Raw genomic sequence first — 18,427 nt, 5'->3', positions numbered from 1 at the left:
TGAAAAAAAAAAAAAGTCCCCAGGATTTCTTGAGATTGGAACACAGGCCTGTATGTGGGATTTTTGTTGCTGGTGGTGGTGATGGTGATGGTGGTGGTGGTGGCAATGGTGGTGTTGGTCAGTCAGTTGGTTTTGATCTTCCGGTTGTAAGGTAAGGACTGGTTCGCTGTTCTAGGCCAAGAACACAGCATATCTCAATTCTGAGAGAAGGGCAACCTGGGCCTTGAAGTATATTGTATGTTCTCCATCGTGGGCTTAACTGTACTCTGTTGGAGGGAGGGATGTAGCAATATGGACTTGCAAAGATGTTACCTCAAATTTGAAAGTGAGCAAACTGTGACTGAGCAAATTATGAATGAGCAAACCAGTTCTCCTGGCTTATCTCTGAGTTTGTAAAATGACTTGCCAATGGTAAGGTTTTAGAGAGTACATAGTATTTCTATATTGAATGGGAAGATCATACACTGACTACAGAAAACGTAATTTTTGCTTGTAGACATGGCGGGCAATGAGCCTAGGACCTTGTTCACGGTGAGCAAGCACTCCGTGGAGGGCCACATCACTAGCCTAGGAAAACGGTTTTGCTTTTCAATTAGATGGACTTATTTTGTCTCATTGTTTAAAGGGGAGAGTCCATCTTCTGATGCGTCATTTTCCTTTCTTTCTAGATAATAGATTGAGCTATAAGTACCTGCTTCACTTAAAAGCAGCACAGAAAGTCAAATAATTGATGTTTTGTCCGTGGAGAGTGTTGTATTTGAGTGCTCAAACTTGTCACCTTCTTTTAAAAGAGAGCTATTGATTATTGTCGGATTGAAAAGCAAAGATTTGAAACTACAGCATTGAAAAGACTACACTAGGGGCTTGGAATATAGATCATTGTAGTCTTCTTACCTGGATGTGTGAAACCCTGTGTTTAAGCCCCAGTACTGAGAAATAAACCCCCTTAGACTGCAATTGCTGTTCTTGGTGCTTTTCTAAAAGACAACACACATGTTGATGTAAGAAAACTGCCTTCTCCCTTCTTTCTCCCCCACCCATCTCTGTGTGTGTGTGTGTGTGTGTGTGTGTGTGTGTGTGTGTGTTTGACACAGATACACAAAACTGAGCTCTGAAAAATTGACCTCTTCCTCAAAAAACAAAGTGCTATGTTGACACAGGATTATAAAGCATGTAGATACCGTCCCCAGGCCATTTCTTACCTAATTTTTATAAGTCCTGATTTCAGGAGAAAACAAATTATTAAGTTTGCAAGCTAAAAGGTAGCCACGATGAAAAAAATCATAATATAGGAGGGAAATTTTATTTAGTTTGGATCACAGTCACTTCTTGCCTCCATGCAATGACCTTTCTCCCTTTTATAAGCAACACTCAGTGCTTAAGATTCTCGGTGGAACACATGTAGTTTGTACAGCTGATCCATTTGGGATTATGCTCAAGAGCTTGGCTGTTGGTGTCATAGGTCTCCTTTCTAGTTGTTAATTGTGAGTTAGCGTTTTATAACCAGTGTCGGTTCACAAATTTGAATTTAGTGTTTTAGTGTTGAAACTATATCCTCCTTTTTTATATTACATTGAAAAATACTGGCACTTCTTTACTGAGAAGACCATGTTCTGAGCCTTGTGGGCCTTGCGTAACGATACCTTCAGCTCTGGCAGTAGAGCCTCTACGTCACAGAGATCCTTCTGCCTCTGCCTCTGCCTCCCGAGTGCTGGGATGAAAGGCGTGTGCCACCACCGCCATTACAGCTTTGAGATATCCCTTCACGATGGTCTCAAATTGTCAGAGAAGGCACTAATTAATATATCTCTGTATTGAAAACTTCTCTTTCTATGAGGTTTGTTGAACCAAGTCATTCTGCCTCGTTGTTTCATGTTACACTATTTCTTCTTACATTTCCCAGTTATAGAGCAAAACAGAAGTGCGGGAGGAGGACAGACAGGTTCTTGAACTTCTTGGGAGTTTTTGCTTTACTTTTTCTTCCTTAGGAAACTAAACCCACACTGCCAGCTAACACAACACTCTTGAGGGGTGGGATGTCTCTGTAGAAATTGGGGATAAGTAGTTAATCAATGCACATGGAATGAAAACAGGTCGGAGTAACTAGGCAGTCTTAGATACACTTTTAGAAACAGGAACCAACTAATTCTCATTAACATAGTTTCCTGGGAAAGTTGTAGAATTCCATAGGAAATCTGAGTCTCTGTATCCTTGGGAAGCTCATACATCTCTTCCAGAGGGTTCTGATCCCCATACTAAATTGATTATAGAATGTAGAATAGGCCACAGCATCATACCCTAGGCAAAGTCCAGAAATAACTCAAACATGCCCCGAGCACTTTTCTGTTGGCTTTCTCAATTCTGTTTCCTTGGTTCCTTCAAGTTGTCAGTGTTCACAGGCTCATACATGAGCTGTTCACCTGTTTCCCTCTTCCCGAGCCCACTCACCTTTCCCTACAGCTTCCCACCAGGATGACATCCTATCTTTTCATATTTCTTTCTACAGCAACATCAAAGCGCATGCACCTTTATCTTTCTCCTGGGCTCCTATTCAAGGAATAAATATAGTAATAGAGACTGAAATAAGTGAATACCAATAGAGATTGAGAAAACTAAGCAATACTGAAGCCAACTCATCTATGTAAATTTTATTTTAGTAGCTCCCCTGTATACATTTCACATTTCCTTTATAAGTTTATACAGATATTTTTTGGGTTACTGCTGTTTGTTCCTTACATAACTTGCACAATGAACCTTTCGTCTCATTTGGTGGAAGGGATACTTTCATCAGTCCAGAAAAAAAAATTAATCATTACTTTAGGATATTTTTGGCATGAAGAAATTTTTGGAAATCTATCAAAGGGTTTCCTTTTATTGTCATGATTATATCAAGCTACAAAGGCAATATTGGATTTTACATTTCTCTTCCTCCTTAAAACTATGCTCTTGAAAAATAGTTCCACTTTGCTACTCATTGATCCTAGAAGAGTGCATCTAAAAATCATCAGTTATGCTTGTGTGGAAATTTCCAACAAAGGCATCTACTTATGCTGTGCTGTGGCTGAACTTTTCACTATATTATTAATAATACAAGGTTGGTTATGTGTATACTTCTCTATGTTTTATTTTTTTAACTGTAGGTTAAAAATTCTCATAATTTCATTGTACTTCTTAAGATTGTGGTTCTATGTATATATGTCATTATAATTCATACATTATAAGGAATTACTGTAAGTAACTTATAATTAAAGTCCTTTCAAGTGCTAAGACAAGAAATGAGTAAACAATATTTTCCACAATTTTCTTGTCTAAACAAAATTTGTGGTTAGACTATGGACAGTCGCTGAGTTTGTAGTTCGTGAGGCCGAGCCGATGCTGCTGCAGAGAATGGTACACGCACTCTCAGGAATGTGTTAGGACTGAATGTTCAATCAGACTGTACTTACGCAGAAGTCATGCTGCCTTTTCCATATGCTGTTTGAGCGTACTGTAAAACACTTGGGAAAAAGTAATTTTTCCTAGAAGGGAATTTTTAATTTATATAAGATCTCTTAAAACTTGGTCAAGTTGTGCTGAGGATAAGCGAAGGCGAGGAAGCAAATGTTCACCAACTTAATGGCTTTAACCATATTATTATAACATAGGTTACAATAGAAAAAAAAAATGTGTTTAGGTAACTAGTAAAAACTATTTCTGATATAAAGGGGATTTACATTTCCAAATTTCATCCCAATGACTTTTTAAAAGTCTACATCATTTTTCCATTTTACTATCCTATCATCTCCCTTAACATTACTTTCATCAGATGAAACCCTCCCCCTATTCCTGGTGCCGAAGCCTCTCAAGGTATCTGAACAGAGACAAAGCCTTAAAAGCAAGAAAAAACTCTTGTATCAATAAGTGCTGACATATACAGACAGGAATGCGCATGTACACAAATGTATATGTTTTGTTTTTATTCCACAGTTCTTTTTAGGGGTAGATTTATTCAGATTCTCATCTCTCAGAGTCTCATTCTCAATCATTTATTTTCACATTAATGTTTCTAATAATGTTCTATACTGTAATCATGTTACAGTGTAGTATGTTTTAATACCTAGCAGAGAAGACACTGCAAGTTTTCAGAAGTCTGCCCAGAATAGTAAAGCTTTAAGAAGGTATAACATAGAACATTTAAATCCCTCATTTTGCATTATCGATCCCTCAATGCCAAAATGGTGATATTTAATTTTGGGGGATTTAACCTGTTTGAAAGTTTTAGGAAGTAAATTCTTCATACAACTAATTTATATCAGTGAAATATTATACTTGACTTATCAAATTTCTAATGTATTGGCTACAAGTTGCAACATAAGCTTAAAAGTATGGTAATACTAGAAATCAGCGCCCGCAAATTTTAAACTAGAACATGTAAGTATATAAACCTAGATTGGCATCAGATTCACTTAACTGTGTCTTTTGCGCAAATACTTTTCCCTCTATTTCCATCTGGGTCACTAAATTTAGAAATAAAATTCTCCAGTAGGTGCTGATCCTGATCTGTGCTTGTACAATTACTTTTGTCTTGCTACATTAGCATCCTTGAGTTGTGGTATCCTCTCAGTGGCATTTATCTCGGTTTGCTACGCTTTTTTTTCCTTAACCAAACTTGAAAGTCAGGCCAGTCCAGTTAAATCTCTAAAGAGTTTGTCTGAATATGCGAAGGTATACTCAGATCTGGGATTGAATACATAGGTTGAGATAGAGAGAGTCGGGAGGGTTAGAGCAAAGGCTCAGCGGTTAAAAGTGTGATATGTGCTGTTCTTACAGAAGACCTGAGTTCAACTTCCAGCATCTAATCAGATGGCTTGCAACTGTCTCTGACTCCCCCTCCGGGGGGTCCAATACCTCTGGCCACCAAGAACACCTGCTACCACCTGCACATACCCATATACAGAAATACACATCTACATATCATTTTCTTAATGCACATAATTCTGCTTTTTAAGAGACGGGAAACTCTTCCTATAATCATCATTCCTAATTTTTTGGACACGGATATTAAACAAGAGTTTTTATGCGTGGCCATGGATGAACCAGTCAAAAACCTGTGGCCACTAAAGAAAAATCAGGAAGAAGAAAAACAAAACACATCCCTCCATAAGATGACCCTATGTGTTAACAATTCAAAACACAATTGTGCTTACGGGTGCTATGTTTCATCTTTGTTAATCCATCTCCCGGGGATGGATTAGCATCCTTACATTGTCTGCAGCAGACACAAAATAGGCTCCCTTCAAAAGAGAGAAAGAGAGAAAAAAAGAAAAAGAAAAGGACTGAACTTCATACAACTGTGATTTCTTTTCTTATATGCCTCTGTCTTCATAAGTTGACTTTACTTACAATTCATTTGCCCCCTTAAATAAGAGGGAGCTTTGTTTTTTTTCAATCACCATATCTTAGAAGAAACATTTCAAGAGAAATGGCTGCTGAGCAAAGATGTGTAGCCACAAGGTTGCCTGTTGTGATGATGGGCACCAGTATGAGGTATGGTGGGGTATGCCGATGCAAAATGCAATCCTTCTTAATTAAAGCAAAGATGCGAGGGAAACAGGCGAACCAAACCCTTCAACAATCTGCTCCTTCAGTGCTTTCATGGCCAGCTGATTCAAGGAAATACGTTCAGAGTAGCCATTTACTCTCCAAATTAAGCAGGAAGAAGCAAGGAATTTTCCTTCTTGCTCTCTTCTTTGTGAATTTATGGAGGGTGTTTGTTTAGCAGAGCACTTGGAGCTACACAGTGCTTTCCTTGTTGACTAGATTCCAGCAGCAGCAGCAATTAACATTGGTTTCCTAGGCAACCATTTTGTATCCCACTGAGAAAAACCTTCTTGACAGGAGCATTCTGTCTTAAATTGTTTTGTTTTCCTTTTTCAGCAAGTGTACGGTAGACTTATTTGTCATTTCTTTTAACACACCATTATACCCACGATGCTTCAAAGCAGAAACATTTAGTGGATTTTATATCCATATGGTTGAATTTACTGTCAATGCATCTTGGTTCACTTTTAACAAGCTGTAAGAAATCAACAAAAATATGTGTCCGGGCATATGCTGAGTTGCTTGCATTTTGTGTTGACAGTCTAACTGGTGAACCATTGCATGTTCAAGAGGCCCAGCTGGTCCTGCTCCAAGTCCACAGGCTGCACATTCAACAACAATTATTGGGGCAACCAATAATGTTACATCTTCACTCAAGAAGCAGCTTAGAATTTTGAGGTGTTGAGAGATGGTCAACTCCATTAATTTTATTAACTAACTGGGTTTTACTCTATTGATATCAGAGTAACCAAAGCACAAAGATATGCTAAGCACAGATCCTGGGCCTGCCTTTAAAATTTTGCTATGATGAAGACTGTGAACAAAAAGATCCTAGCAACGGTGCAGTGTGAATAATCTGCTGGAGAGAAACAAAGGGCTGGAGCTTTAAATATGGAGCTTTAAAGTAGAACAGCGGTGCAAGCCTAGTTTAGATACAGTTTGTAAGTGTCAAAAGCCTGATGTGTTGTCTGGTAGCCAGAGCCAGGCATTCAAGCACGGAGGTATTTCAAATGTTTTCCTAAGTGGTGGTATGTTACTTATCTCAATGTTCCTTAGGCTATCTGTATGTCACTTATTCTCACACTATCCAGTAATCAACAACATTACAACTTGGTAAAAAATAAAATAAAATAAAAAAATAAAAAAGCTATGAGGTGAATTAGAATCGGGGAAGCTACTTTTTTAATGTTTCCCTTCCAAATAGTTTGTAATCAGATCTACTTCTTGGGTTATTAATATTTTACAAGATTTCCTTACAAACATTTCTTAGCTCTGACCTGACTTTACAGCCAAGCTACTTTCATTAAGTGTGGAAACTCTGCTGTTGTCATGTTGACATTAATGATAAAATAAAGACTATCACAAGTTTAACATCGAACACCAGTCAAATAGTGGTAACTTCTTAATAACTTACCCTAAGGGACAGTAATCCCCTAAGTAGGTGAAAATATAATGGATGCGTGGGTAGGTGAGTGGCTAGGTGGGCAGATGGCTTGATAAATGGATGGAAGCAATAGATATATATGTAGCATGAGGGAAACATATAATATATGATTAAATATATAAAGATAATAAGCATACATATAAGACAAGAATCATGGTCTTCACAATGATATTTTTATTATTCTGACTTTATGAACACCACACTTTGTCTTTTGTGTTGCTTTGGTGCATTTATTCTTTCTCATCTTCCCTGAACATACCCAAGCTCTGGGTAAATAAGTTCCTGTCCCAGGAGCCAGGCAGCGGGGATGCAAAGTCCACCCGGGAGATCTCTAATAGCATTTCTGCTAGGGGGATAAAAAGCCATCTCTTACTCTGCAGGGAAAATAGCAATTGCTGTCCTGTTGATAAATTCGTTTGCTTCCTTCAAGGAAGATTGTAAGTTCGCTGGAGCAAACGAAACTCCCAGAGCACCTGTTCATGGTCATGTATTCCCTAACACGCTGTGAAATTTTGAATAGATGATATATTATCTTCTGCTTGAAAAGACTTAATATTATTATTCCAAACAACTAGAAGACATTAGTTAAACCAGTATGAACTTGACTTCTTAGATACTATCAGAGTATTCTTTTAGGAGTGTTTTTTAATCAAAAATGGGTGCTGGAAATGGAACCCACGACCTTGCACATGCAAGAGAAGTGCAGTATCACAGAACTGCTTCTCTGGCTCTTGATAAATTCTTTTGAAAACGAAAGTTTATCAAGCCTTCCAAGATCATGTTAAAATTACTTTCTGACAATTAAGCTTAAACGTGCAAAAATCAAATTACCTCATTCATAATTTATATTAAATTGTAAACCAAAAATATGTTTCTAAGTTAGCTTTTTCTCTAACAAGAATAATAAAATTCAAGTTTCCTACAATTTATTTTCCAAAATAAGCTGAAACTAAATTACTTCTCACCAATGAAACATGATAATAAGGATACAGTTTGTTTTGTGTATAGTGACGGTGATTACACTGGCAAATGGACCTGCCTTCAATTCTCTCCTCACTTGTCTCTTCTTAGACTATCTTAAAGCTGCTTTATAATGTCCAAAATATTGTTTTTGGCTATTTTGTATGAATACATTCTTTATGAATGGAGTCCTATTATGTTAATAAACAATTAAAATAATTCCCATTTGAAACCAACATGCAGTCCTACACAAAAGACTGAAGTACTGTAACATTCAGTTATAATTTCACCACATTCACTAATGATACTTGGGCTCCTTTTCAATTATTATTTTCCCAATAAAAGAGCTTTAATTCATATTCTAAAAGTTTTAGACTGTAGAAAGTTAACAAACACTCAAGTACTCAGGACTCCAGTTCAAATGATACTGTTCTAAAATATGTCAAATTCTTCCAAAATATATGAAATAATTATGCATTTGTAAAATGTCTGTCCTACCTTTGCTTTGCTCCCAGTTTCCCATAAAACACTAGAATCCTAGAAGTGCTCTCAACTGGGGAGTTTTAAATTTTAGACTTGTACTGAACAAGTAATGTGTTTGTGAATTCCTTACTCCTAAAATTATTTATTTATTTATTTTTAAATTTATTTAGTTTTTGGTTCTCTCAAGACAGGGTTTCTCTGTGTAGCCTTGGATGTCCTGGACTCACTCTGTAGACCAAGCTGGCCTCGAACTTACAAAGCTCTGCCTACCTCTGTCTCCCTGAGTGCCGGGATTACAGGTGTGCGCCACTGTGCCCAGCCTAAAATTATTTTTTTAATACTGTTGAGCAATCCTTGAAGCTACTTGGTCGGACCCCTGGTCATTGTATGTTCTTTTGTTACTGTTTATTTGCAGAGGAGGTGTCTGCAAGGATCGTTCAAGTCGTCACGGCTGAAGCTGTGGCAGTCCTGAAAGGTGAACAGGAGAAGGAAGCCCAACACAAGGACAAGCCTGCAGCTCTGCCTTTAGGTAAACGGGAAGAGCCTACCACAGGGTGAACACAGCCTTGCCCCAGTATAAAGTCTACATGTTCAAGAGATTATATTCTACTTTGTACATATTTCATATATGTGGCATTCACCTGTCACCTCTACCAGAAGAAGACGTACCTGTTTTGACCCCTCAGTGGGTTCACTGGGATGTTCCGATAGGCTTTGGGGTAATTGGTTGTTGTTAAATAGGATGACCCTTTTATTTATTAAATCGGGATTTTATGACTCCATGCACATAAAGAAAGTGAACCGAAACTTCAGCTAGAAATGACTGTCTCTCCCTGTGGGTTCACCTGCACAAAACCAGTAGCTAGAACTTTGTCGGAGTCATCAGTGACTTGAATCACACAGGAAAGACTGATGCGTGATCTGAGAATTGACCACATAGCTCATCTGAGGACACTTCAATAGCCTTGCTCCTTCCCACGGTCACAAATGCCCTTTGTGCCACAGTGGTGTGTAACACATAATCACAGAGGAGGGCACTCATCCAGAGACTTGCTGCCCTGCACAGAAAGATAGATTATCCAGCACTTGAAAATAGGTGTGTAGGTAAATACATAAACACATAGATACATACGTGATAGGTCATAGATACAACAATAAGTTATAGATTCATAGATGATTGATAGATACATAGCTAAATGGTACACACAGATACCTGGATGAGTAGATAGACTGATACATACACACACATATATATGTATATATACAATATTATAGATATGTATACAATATAATATGTATACAATATGTATACAATCTTATAGATAGAGAATGGTGAGATTATAGGTAGGTGGAGAAGTAAATAGATAAACATATATTTGTATACATGAAAATAAATGGGAGGATATTTTCCAGAATTTAGTGTATCTATTTCATAGGTGCATCTGCCCAATTTTTCAAAAGGTACGGCTTCTAAATCCTAATTTTTTTCCTATTTTATAGTTCAGTATAGCCTTAATATTTGTTTTCCTCATTAAGAGTTCTTGAAATGTTTACTAAAAATAAACAATAAGAATATTTTTCTTTCCATGATTAAGAGTTTAGAATACAGTCAGTATTGTATCATCAGGAGTGTTTTGATTATCAAGGACTTTCTCATGAGCAGAAACGGTGAAAAACAAAATACCCAATTTAAAACATTAGCCTTCATTCAGAGATGCTCCCACCATTAGTTTCTCTTTTTTCTCCAAGCCCTCTCACCTTCCCACCCCACTTTCCCCATATCTGACCCTCCCTTATTTCCCTCTCCTTACCCTCCCCTACCCAGTTCCTTTTCTTCATTCACTTCTGCTATCTTTTCTATTTCCCCATCTGAGTGAGATTCAAGGAGGGCCTCTCTTGAGCCTTCCTTGTTACTTAGTTTCTTTGGGCCTGTGAGTTACAGTATTATCTTCATGTGGGTGCCCTAATAAGTTGAGCAAGTGCAGTCTATGACATGGACGCTGTTGCCTACTTTTCGGTCACTTCTTTCTCAAGGGGCAGCCTTGCCCTGTCTAAGTGGATGAGGATGAGCTCAGTCCTGATACAACTTGATGTGCTGGGTTTGATTGGTATTGGGGGGACTCTCCTTTTCTGAGAAAGGGAGCGGGGGACAGGGTGAAGAAGGTGAGAGGGTGGGACTGGGAGGGGGAGGGGACTACAATTGGGATATAAAGTAAATATATAAATTAAAAATAAATTTTTTTTAAAATGAATAAATATGACAAGAAATGAAACAAAAGAAATTAACCTTTAATCTATCATTCACTCCTGTTCTTGTTACTTTAAAAAAAAAAATCAGGTGTTAAAATTTGAAATCTTTGGTGCATGCCTGTAATCCCAGCACTCAGGGAGACAGAGGCAGGCAGATCTCTGTAAGTTTGAGGCCAGCCTGGTTTACAAAGTGAGTCCAGTATAACCAAGGCTACACAGAGAAACCCTGTCTTAAAAAAAAACACCAAAAATTTTTTCATAAAAATATGTGGCACAAATCCCATACAGTCAAGGAACTAAATACTGTTGTCACAAGCCATCTCTACTAAGCTAACCATTGTATTATGGAATTTCAAGTCACATAATCTATAAAATAGATTCAGCCACTTGCGTTAATTGAGGACTGTTTCCTTTGAAGTCCTTTCCCGGCATAGGAAGGCTACAAGGAAGGTAAGTGTCCAGGAGGACATCAACTGGGTTCAGAGCCTTTCCCACCACACTAATTCACAGTGATACCAAAATCTTCCAGATGGTTCCCCAGCTCCCACTGGGTGGGTGGGGCTTGTCTGATGGTTACCATAGTCTGAACCAACTTCACTTTTCCTTTCTGACAGTAAAAGAGAAAAGAGATTTCAACTGAAACTGGGGGTAAAAATATCTGTCACATAATGTGACTTTCAATCATCAAGATAGTATTTGTTTCTAGACCTAGCAGACCATTCAAAGAGTTTCATTTTTAATTAGACAGTTCTAATCCAAACCAAAATGCTTACCTGGTATCTCACAGCTAAATGAAATACATAATTAACTTTACAAATACAACTTTGTGACAGAAACAATTCGTTTGTATGGAGAAAGTGATTTTCTCCATAAAAAAGATAAATGGCATGTTTATCTTCTAAGTTGTCAACATGTAAGTCAGGTAAAAGATAATGTTTCATGGGTGCCTATTTGCAGACTGGAGTACCACTGGGATGAGAGAATTAATTGTTGTGTCTCATGTCTCCATTTTTGACCTGTAGCAGCAGAAGAAACAGCTAATTTGCCACCGTCCCCACCACCATCGCCAGCCTCAGAACAAACAGCAGCAGTGGAGGAAGGTAAGGTCTTGACCTGGCAGGGTTGGGCCTCTCTCAAAACCATAACTAATAAACTCCAGTCCTCAGCCAGGGACGCGGGTGTCAGGTAATGTAGATCAGGACTGGTACTGTTTCAGATAATCAAGAAGACATTAACCCCATAACTGAAAAACGGATCAGTTTTCTGTGCAAAATCAAGAGAGTAGGAATATGGTGACTATTCCTTAAATGGGAAGATTGACTATGTGAAGAAAACTTTGTGTTCAAGTTGCTGGGATAATTATAAGCAGTTAACGTAATGTAGAGATGTTGGACAGGCACGATGCAATTCTCTTATGAATGAAAAGAAATAACATATATTCTCCATGACAGTAGGAGTCAGTACTTTCTCATGGATGTGTCAGAATTTATGGATTCCACTCACTGTTGTATTCCCAAGACCTTCCCCAGAGCCTGCTCCATAGCAAACTCTCCACAAATATTAATGAATAAACCACGAAGCTAATGAATGGACACTGAGAGCAGTGAACTAGAAGCTGATACCGTGGCGGCCTCCCCGCTGAGAGCTACTACCATCCATGAATACATTTATGTACTTGCTCCACACAGAACACCGTGTCAGCATTTTAGTTCTCATTGAGAAAACAGAGGGACACTTTGAAGAACATTCATTCAGGACGTGAGATGAAAGGCACTAGATCACAGTGCTACAGCCTTCTCCTGACACTCAGAATACACACAAAGGCTAGCTGAACTCAGAGGAACAAGAGTGGCTTGTTTTCATATGCAAAGACCATTTTATTCATCTTCTCCTTCATTTTCTCTTCCATATGTTGTCACTTCATTGATCATTTTCTATGCAAAGGATAAATAGCATCATTAAATATTTATCATTTTATATTTTATAATTTGATTCATTTCAGTATTTCCTAAATACAGAAAGCTCAATTACTCAACTGCACACTGTTAACTCTGATTTGTTTTTATGACAGATTTTTAAGCAACACCTTTTCTTTTTAAAAGCAAGACTTTTCTTAATTGAGAAATCTAATCTGATACCTGAAATAACATTAACTAAGCAAAATCATTCTATGAGAAAAAAAGAAGATTTAGCAACTGTAATTAGTGTATAACAGCTATTGGTTATTGTTAATCCCTTTAAATGTGATTTATAATATCATTCATATATCTGAAAGTTGTTTGGGTTTTTGTTTTGTTTTGTTTTGTTTTGTTTTGGACTTACGCTTATCCAGTCATCTGGGCCATATTCACTAAGCATCTACAGTGTCCCGGAAACTTCAGATTCTGAGCAAATGCTTGAGAACCAGATATACATTTTCCCTGCTTTCAAAGGGGTAACTGCATGGTGAGCAGAAATGCAATGAAGACACTTACAAATATTTCAACAGGATAGCCTCCAGAAAGAACAGCAAGGGAATCCTTCTCTTACTGTATGGCTAGTTCCAAAATAAGAGAAAATAAATCAGCAGGGAAAGGTGGCAGAGGAAAGAGGATGTACAATTGCATACAGATAGATGAAAAGACGTCATGTTCTAGGGCAGAGAACCATGGCTCACTGGTAGTGAGAAAGGGGGAAAGGATTAAGGAAATGGAGAGAGGGTGGTAAGTAGCTTGGGCCAAGGGCCTAGATTTCATTCAGGATGAAGTAAGAAGCTGTGTGTGACAATTGTACTCCTCTCATCAGGTCACTGACAATGTTTCTGAGCTCCTACTTAAAACCACTGAGTGCCTTAGAATCCTCCTAACCCAGAAAGGTCTATGATGTTGACAGATCTGGCCCACTCCAGAAATCTGAGGTAGTTATAATTGACTCCCCCTTACTCAATTGGAGTTGTAGCAGAAAAGGAAATAGATTCCTCCCATCGATACAGGTGATTCACCTGATCTACTCCTTCTAGAAACACAATGCACAGTGAAAATATGAATAAATTAGACATGGACTCATGCTCATGTCAATCTTAGTTCTCAGTTTTCATGTGTGTGTACGTGTGTGTGTGTGTATTTTTAATTTTATTTTTTTAATTTATTCATTATAATATCCCAATTGAAGCCTCTTCCCTCAACTCCTCCCAGTCCCACCCTCCTTCCTTCTTCCTCTTATCCCCTTCCCCTAGTCCACTGAAAAGGAGAGTTCTCCTCTGCCATCTGCCCATAGTTTATTAAGTCTCATCAGAACTGCCTGGATCCTTTTCCTCTGTGGCCTGGCAAGATGCCTGCATCACCAGGGGCAAGTGATCAAAAAGCAGGCAACTGAGTTAGTGACAGAGGCGGCCCCTGCTCCCTTTACTAGGGAACCCACGTGGAGACTGAGCTGCCATAGGCTACATCATGGTCCTTGGTTGGTGCATCAGTCTCTGCAGGACCACCTGGGCTCAGATTTTTTTTTTCAGCTTTGTTGATCTCCTTGTGGCACTACTGTCCCCTCCCTGTCCCTCTATCCCCACACCCCTCTTCTTCGATAAGACTCCCTGTGCCCTGCCCAAAGTTTGGCCATGAGTCTCAGCTTTGATCCCCTGTTGGGTGGATCCTTTCAGAAGACCCTCTATAGTAGGCTCCCATCCTGTTTCCTTTCTTCCACCACTTCTGGTGTCTATCCTGTTTGCCATTCTGAATGAGATTTGAGAATCCTCCCTAGGATCCTCCTTAGTGTTTAGCTCTTTTAGGTCTGTAGATTTTAGTATGACTATCCTATTATATGCGTCTAATATCCACATATAAGTGAGTGTATACCATGCGTCTCTCTGTTTCTGCGTTACCTCACTCAAGACAATCTTTTCTAGTTCCATCCATTTGCCTGCAGATTTCATGATTTCCTTGTTTTTAATAGCTGAGAAACTGTGGCACATTTACAGTTGTCAGTTTTCTAGGATGGGAAAAAAAAATTGCCTTCCCCTAAGTGTTCTAAGTGCAATCAGAGAACACGCTAAATCTATTAGAATGTCTTCTCACGAACTGTCCTCCCTCCTTGGTCTAGCCATAACATGTCTAGACTATATCAATTGGGGGCGGCAGTTACCATCAGGAAACTGAGGAAGCTTTGGTCACAATCTTATGAAGTAGAGAAAGGTTTAGAGATGGTGGAGGACAGTGCACAGGGGGTCACCTGACTTCTACTGTGTACCACAAAGCCACAGTAGTCTTTAGTCCTTGATATCCCATGAGACCTAGTTTCTCATAAACATAACTAAGAATTCATTCCAGAATGGTCTGACTAACCAGGGCTGATTTTAGAATAATAAGTATTATTTTTACCCAGTATAAAATGTGCTAATATAATGTTTAAATAAAAGCAAACTAGAAGGAAATTATTCCTCAGTCAAAAACCAGCTAAATTTCATTCCTGAAAACGGTAGCAAAAAAAAACGTATAGCAAAAGAGCTATGTTGACAAGGCCAAGGGTCACAAGGTCATCCCATAAAAGTATCCTTTTATAGGTTACATTGCCAAATGAGGTAGACCATTTTGTGACAAAAACAGAGTTGGCGAAGCATGTTTTCTTATGATAAAGGATGGATTCATGCACGTAACTTTTACCTTAGATCTAAGAGTAGAATATACAGTGAGTTCAGATTTTCCCTAAGTTGCTCAATTCCAAGTTCAAACGTTAAATGAAGGTGAAGAAGAGAACTTGAAGCTGGGTAGAGGGAAGACAGTAGGCAGACATGTTCGCAGTCACATTCACGGTCAGTGTGACTGCTCATCTGGTGAACAGCACTTGCCCCCGAGCCTGAAAACCTGAGCATGACCCCCAAGGCCACCTGGGGAAGGAGACAGCTAAGTTGTCCTCTAAACTCCACATACAAACCACCGTATCCACTGCGCCTGTGCAAATGCCTGCACACACTCACAGGTGCACATGCGCACACACACACAATAGGTAAATAAATAAAATGTAGTAGACTGTTTTGTATAAGTCACACATCGTGTTTGATAGTCTCGCAAATAGATTCTCACTTATTTCTTCCAGCAACCCAGGGAGACAGAGATTTTCATGTTTTGTCAGGGATATCATCGTTTGCATCTGGATAAATGGCTTAGCTCTAATTTATATCTGAGCCTCAGTCTTCCATCTAATTCCCTAGAGCTGTTTCCGCCGAGTTGTTATTGCAGGACTGTGAAAATTAATTGCCTTCAGATAGGAGTTTTGTTACAAGCTACTATTCTTGTGTCGGTTGTTATAAAACTTCTCTCAACTACAAACTCTATTCCTTATTCATTCATTTATGTGTTTGTTTGTTTGTTTGTTTGTTTGTTTGTTTGTTTGTTTATCTGTCCTAGTGCATGGTAACCAAAAGCACCTGCCATCTACATCTCATGTCTGTAACAAAGACTCTAATGTCATCTGACTTCCCTCTTAGAGACCCCTGCACTTTTCATACTTAGCCATGCCCCACACACCTGGCTTATCCCCAGAGCTTGCATCATACAGGGTCTTTGCTCACAAGTTCTGAGCATACACGTGGATTTCTTAGAGGGCACAGTCCTAGGAGAGGTCTAAACAGCTATCACATTTGAGACTGCCTTAATGACGAGACCTGAGACTAAGGCGAAATGGTCTTCCACTGGGGCCATTAAAGGTCCCATGAGTGTTTCAGCCACCCTGGGATTAGCACAAATGTGTTTGTGATAGAAAAATAAGGCTTCTTGTGAATTGTTACAGATCTCTGAGCTGTTTTCTTATGTCTTGGCACTTAAAACAGAACAATAATGACAACAGAGGCGGAATGCTTCCGAAAGTTGAAACGTCACTGAGTATCCATCACCTCTTCTCTACCAGCCTTCAGTTCTCAGTGTTTGTATTTGTACCATGGTCTTCTCTGCTTCCCAGAAAACAAATGCTGAAAAGCAGAAAAATGCACACCTTACTTTTACTTACTTGGCAGCCTATGCAATTGGTTGAGCAAGTTAGACATTGTAGGATTAATTTGTATTCACGGGAATTCTGAAAGGCCCTGATGAACATGTGATTGACAAGGACACATCAGAAGCCCAGATCCACCATTTAGACCCTGTCACAGAGCAGATCCTGAAAAACTATCTGCTCAGCTACTAAGAATGTCAAATGTCATTTTGGGTTCTTTCCCATGGTATAGTAAATAACATGGCTGAGAAGTTTCTCAGCACCCAGCCAGAAACAATTTCCCTAGAACTATCAATACCCAGTTTGCTGATTAATAACAAATATTCTGAAGGGATTAAAAACATTCTCTCTACAGAGTGTTATTTCAATATATTCATGCTTTCAAACTAAATTTCAGTTACCAGTACTTGTCTGTTGAAAAAAAAAGTTACAGTCCTTAAAATACAGTGCATTGGCAAAATAATGTCATAATGCTGCATGTTTAAAATCTGAAAGGTTAATACTACACAGGAAGATATTACAGGTTTGGTTTCTGTTGCTGAGGGTGAGGAAGTTTAACTGGGTCTAGATATAAGAAATAGTGACTAATGAATACTGAGTAACCTGGACATAAGTCTGAGAGACAGCATCTATATCAAAAGCCAAGTGGGGTTCACCCAAACAGTTCCTAAAGCTTGTTGACTTGTAAGAGAATCCAAATGTTCCTAAGCTGACTAATCTACAATGTGAACTTCAGGAACTGTATTATTTTCTGGTTGAAATAATTAACTAAAACTTAAATTAACCAAAATGCCAAGTGTTTGTACATGACTGGATAATCAAAGTTTCCAACAGGAGCCCTTTTTCCCCCAATAGTTGAGCAGTTTTCCCCCAATAGTTGAGCAGACATGGCACCCCAACAATGTTTCTCTTTCTTAATTTCTAATTGTATTGTTGTATGCCTTAGAATTCCCCTTCAGGAAGGAAGTTCTTTCAAAGAATGCATTTGTTTTGTGACATTTGTTTCGTGACATTTGTTTCTGTTCCAGTATTTCCTTGGTTATTCTAAGTTACTGGAGAGGAATGTGCAGATAATTTCTATTTTGCAGCAGAGGTGTCCATGTTTTATTATTATTATTATTATTATTATTATTATTATTATTATTATTATTATTTTCTTATCTCAATGGCAAAATTTTCTAAGTGATAGTTTAAATTAAGTACCCAGCAAAGCATGGTCACTGCCTCCCATTCTCATCAGCTCCGTCTGTCTCAGCCCCTTCCATCCTGCTGTGCTGCTTCGGTGAACCTCCGTGTCCTTCTGTAGGTGTCTGTCTTGTCTGTCTGACCTCATGTCTGTCTTGTCCAGTTCTCCCTACAGTGTCTTCCTATGTGTCTGTTTGTAGATGAAGGGGCTGAGGATCAAGTGGGTCCTCTACACAGGTTCCCCAGCCATGAACCTGCCACCAGCGGGGAGAGGCGTAGGCTCCTAGCCCCCTCCATCTCCGTGTCTGTGCCTGATGATGAGCCTTACAATTCGGATGAGGAGTACTATGAGCATCCTTTGTTCAGCTCAGAATGGACTAGTGTGCTCCCCAGTGTCACAGCGCAGAGTGCAGAGGCCCCCTTAGGCCGGGAGAAAGGTGAACGGGAGCATGGTGCCCTTTTGCTCCTCCTCCCCAGCCCTGCAGCCCTGCCCACATTCAGCGTCATGTTCAGTGTTCTTTCGCGTGGGCGGGGGCGGGGTGGGCACAAGCCTGTTTTGTCCAC

At 39.0% G+C, this 18,427-nt stretch overlaps 1 protein-coding gene across 18 annotated transcripts in view; it reads left to right on the top strand.

Moving 5' to 3' along the window:
- Map2 (microtubule associated protein 2) overlaps nucleotides 1–18,427 on the top strand; it is a 91,021-nt gene that overhangs the window by 35,336 nt on the left and 37,258 nt on the right. For all 18 annotated transcript variants that reach the window (XM_055616469.1, XM_055616467.1, XM_055616468.1 and 15 more), the window contains exons 3-4: nucleotides 8,883–8,996; nucleotides 11,740–11,817. In XM_055616469.1, coding sequence (XP_055472444.1) covers nucleotides 8,883–8,996; nucleotides 11,740–11,817 — 192 coding nt within the window. The remainder of the gene's footprint in view (nucleotides 1–8,882; nucleotides 8,997–11,739; nucleotides 11,818–18,427) is intronic.

Source organism: Psammomys obesus, unplaced genomic scaffold, assembly GCF_907164565.1.
Source record: "Psammomys obesus unplaced genomic scaffold, mPsaObe1.curated_primary_1811, whole genome shotgun sequence".
Lineage (NCBI taxonomy): Eukaryota > Metazoa > Chordata > Mammalia > Rodentia > Muridae > Psammomys > Psammomys obesus.
The sequence above is the reverse complement of the archived record's forward strand: the minus strand, read 5'-3'. Positions and strand labels throughout refer to the sequence as shown.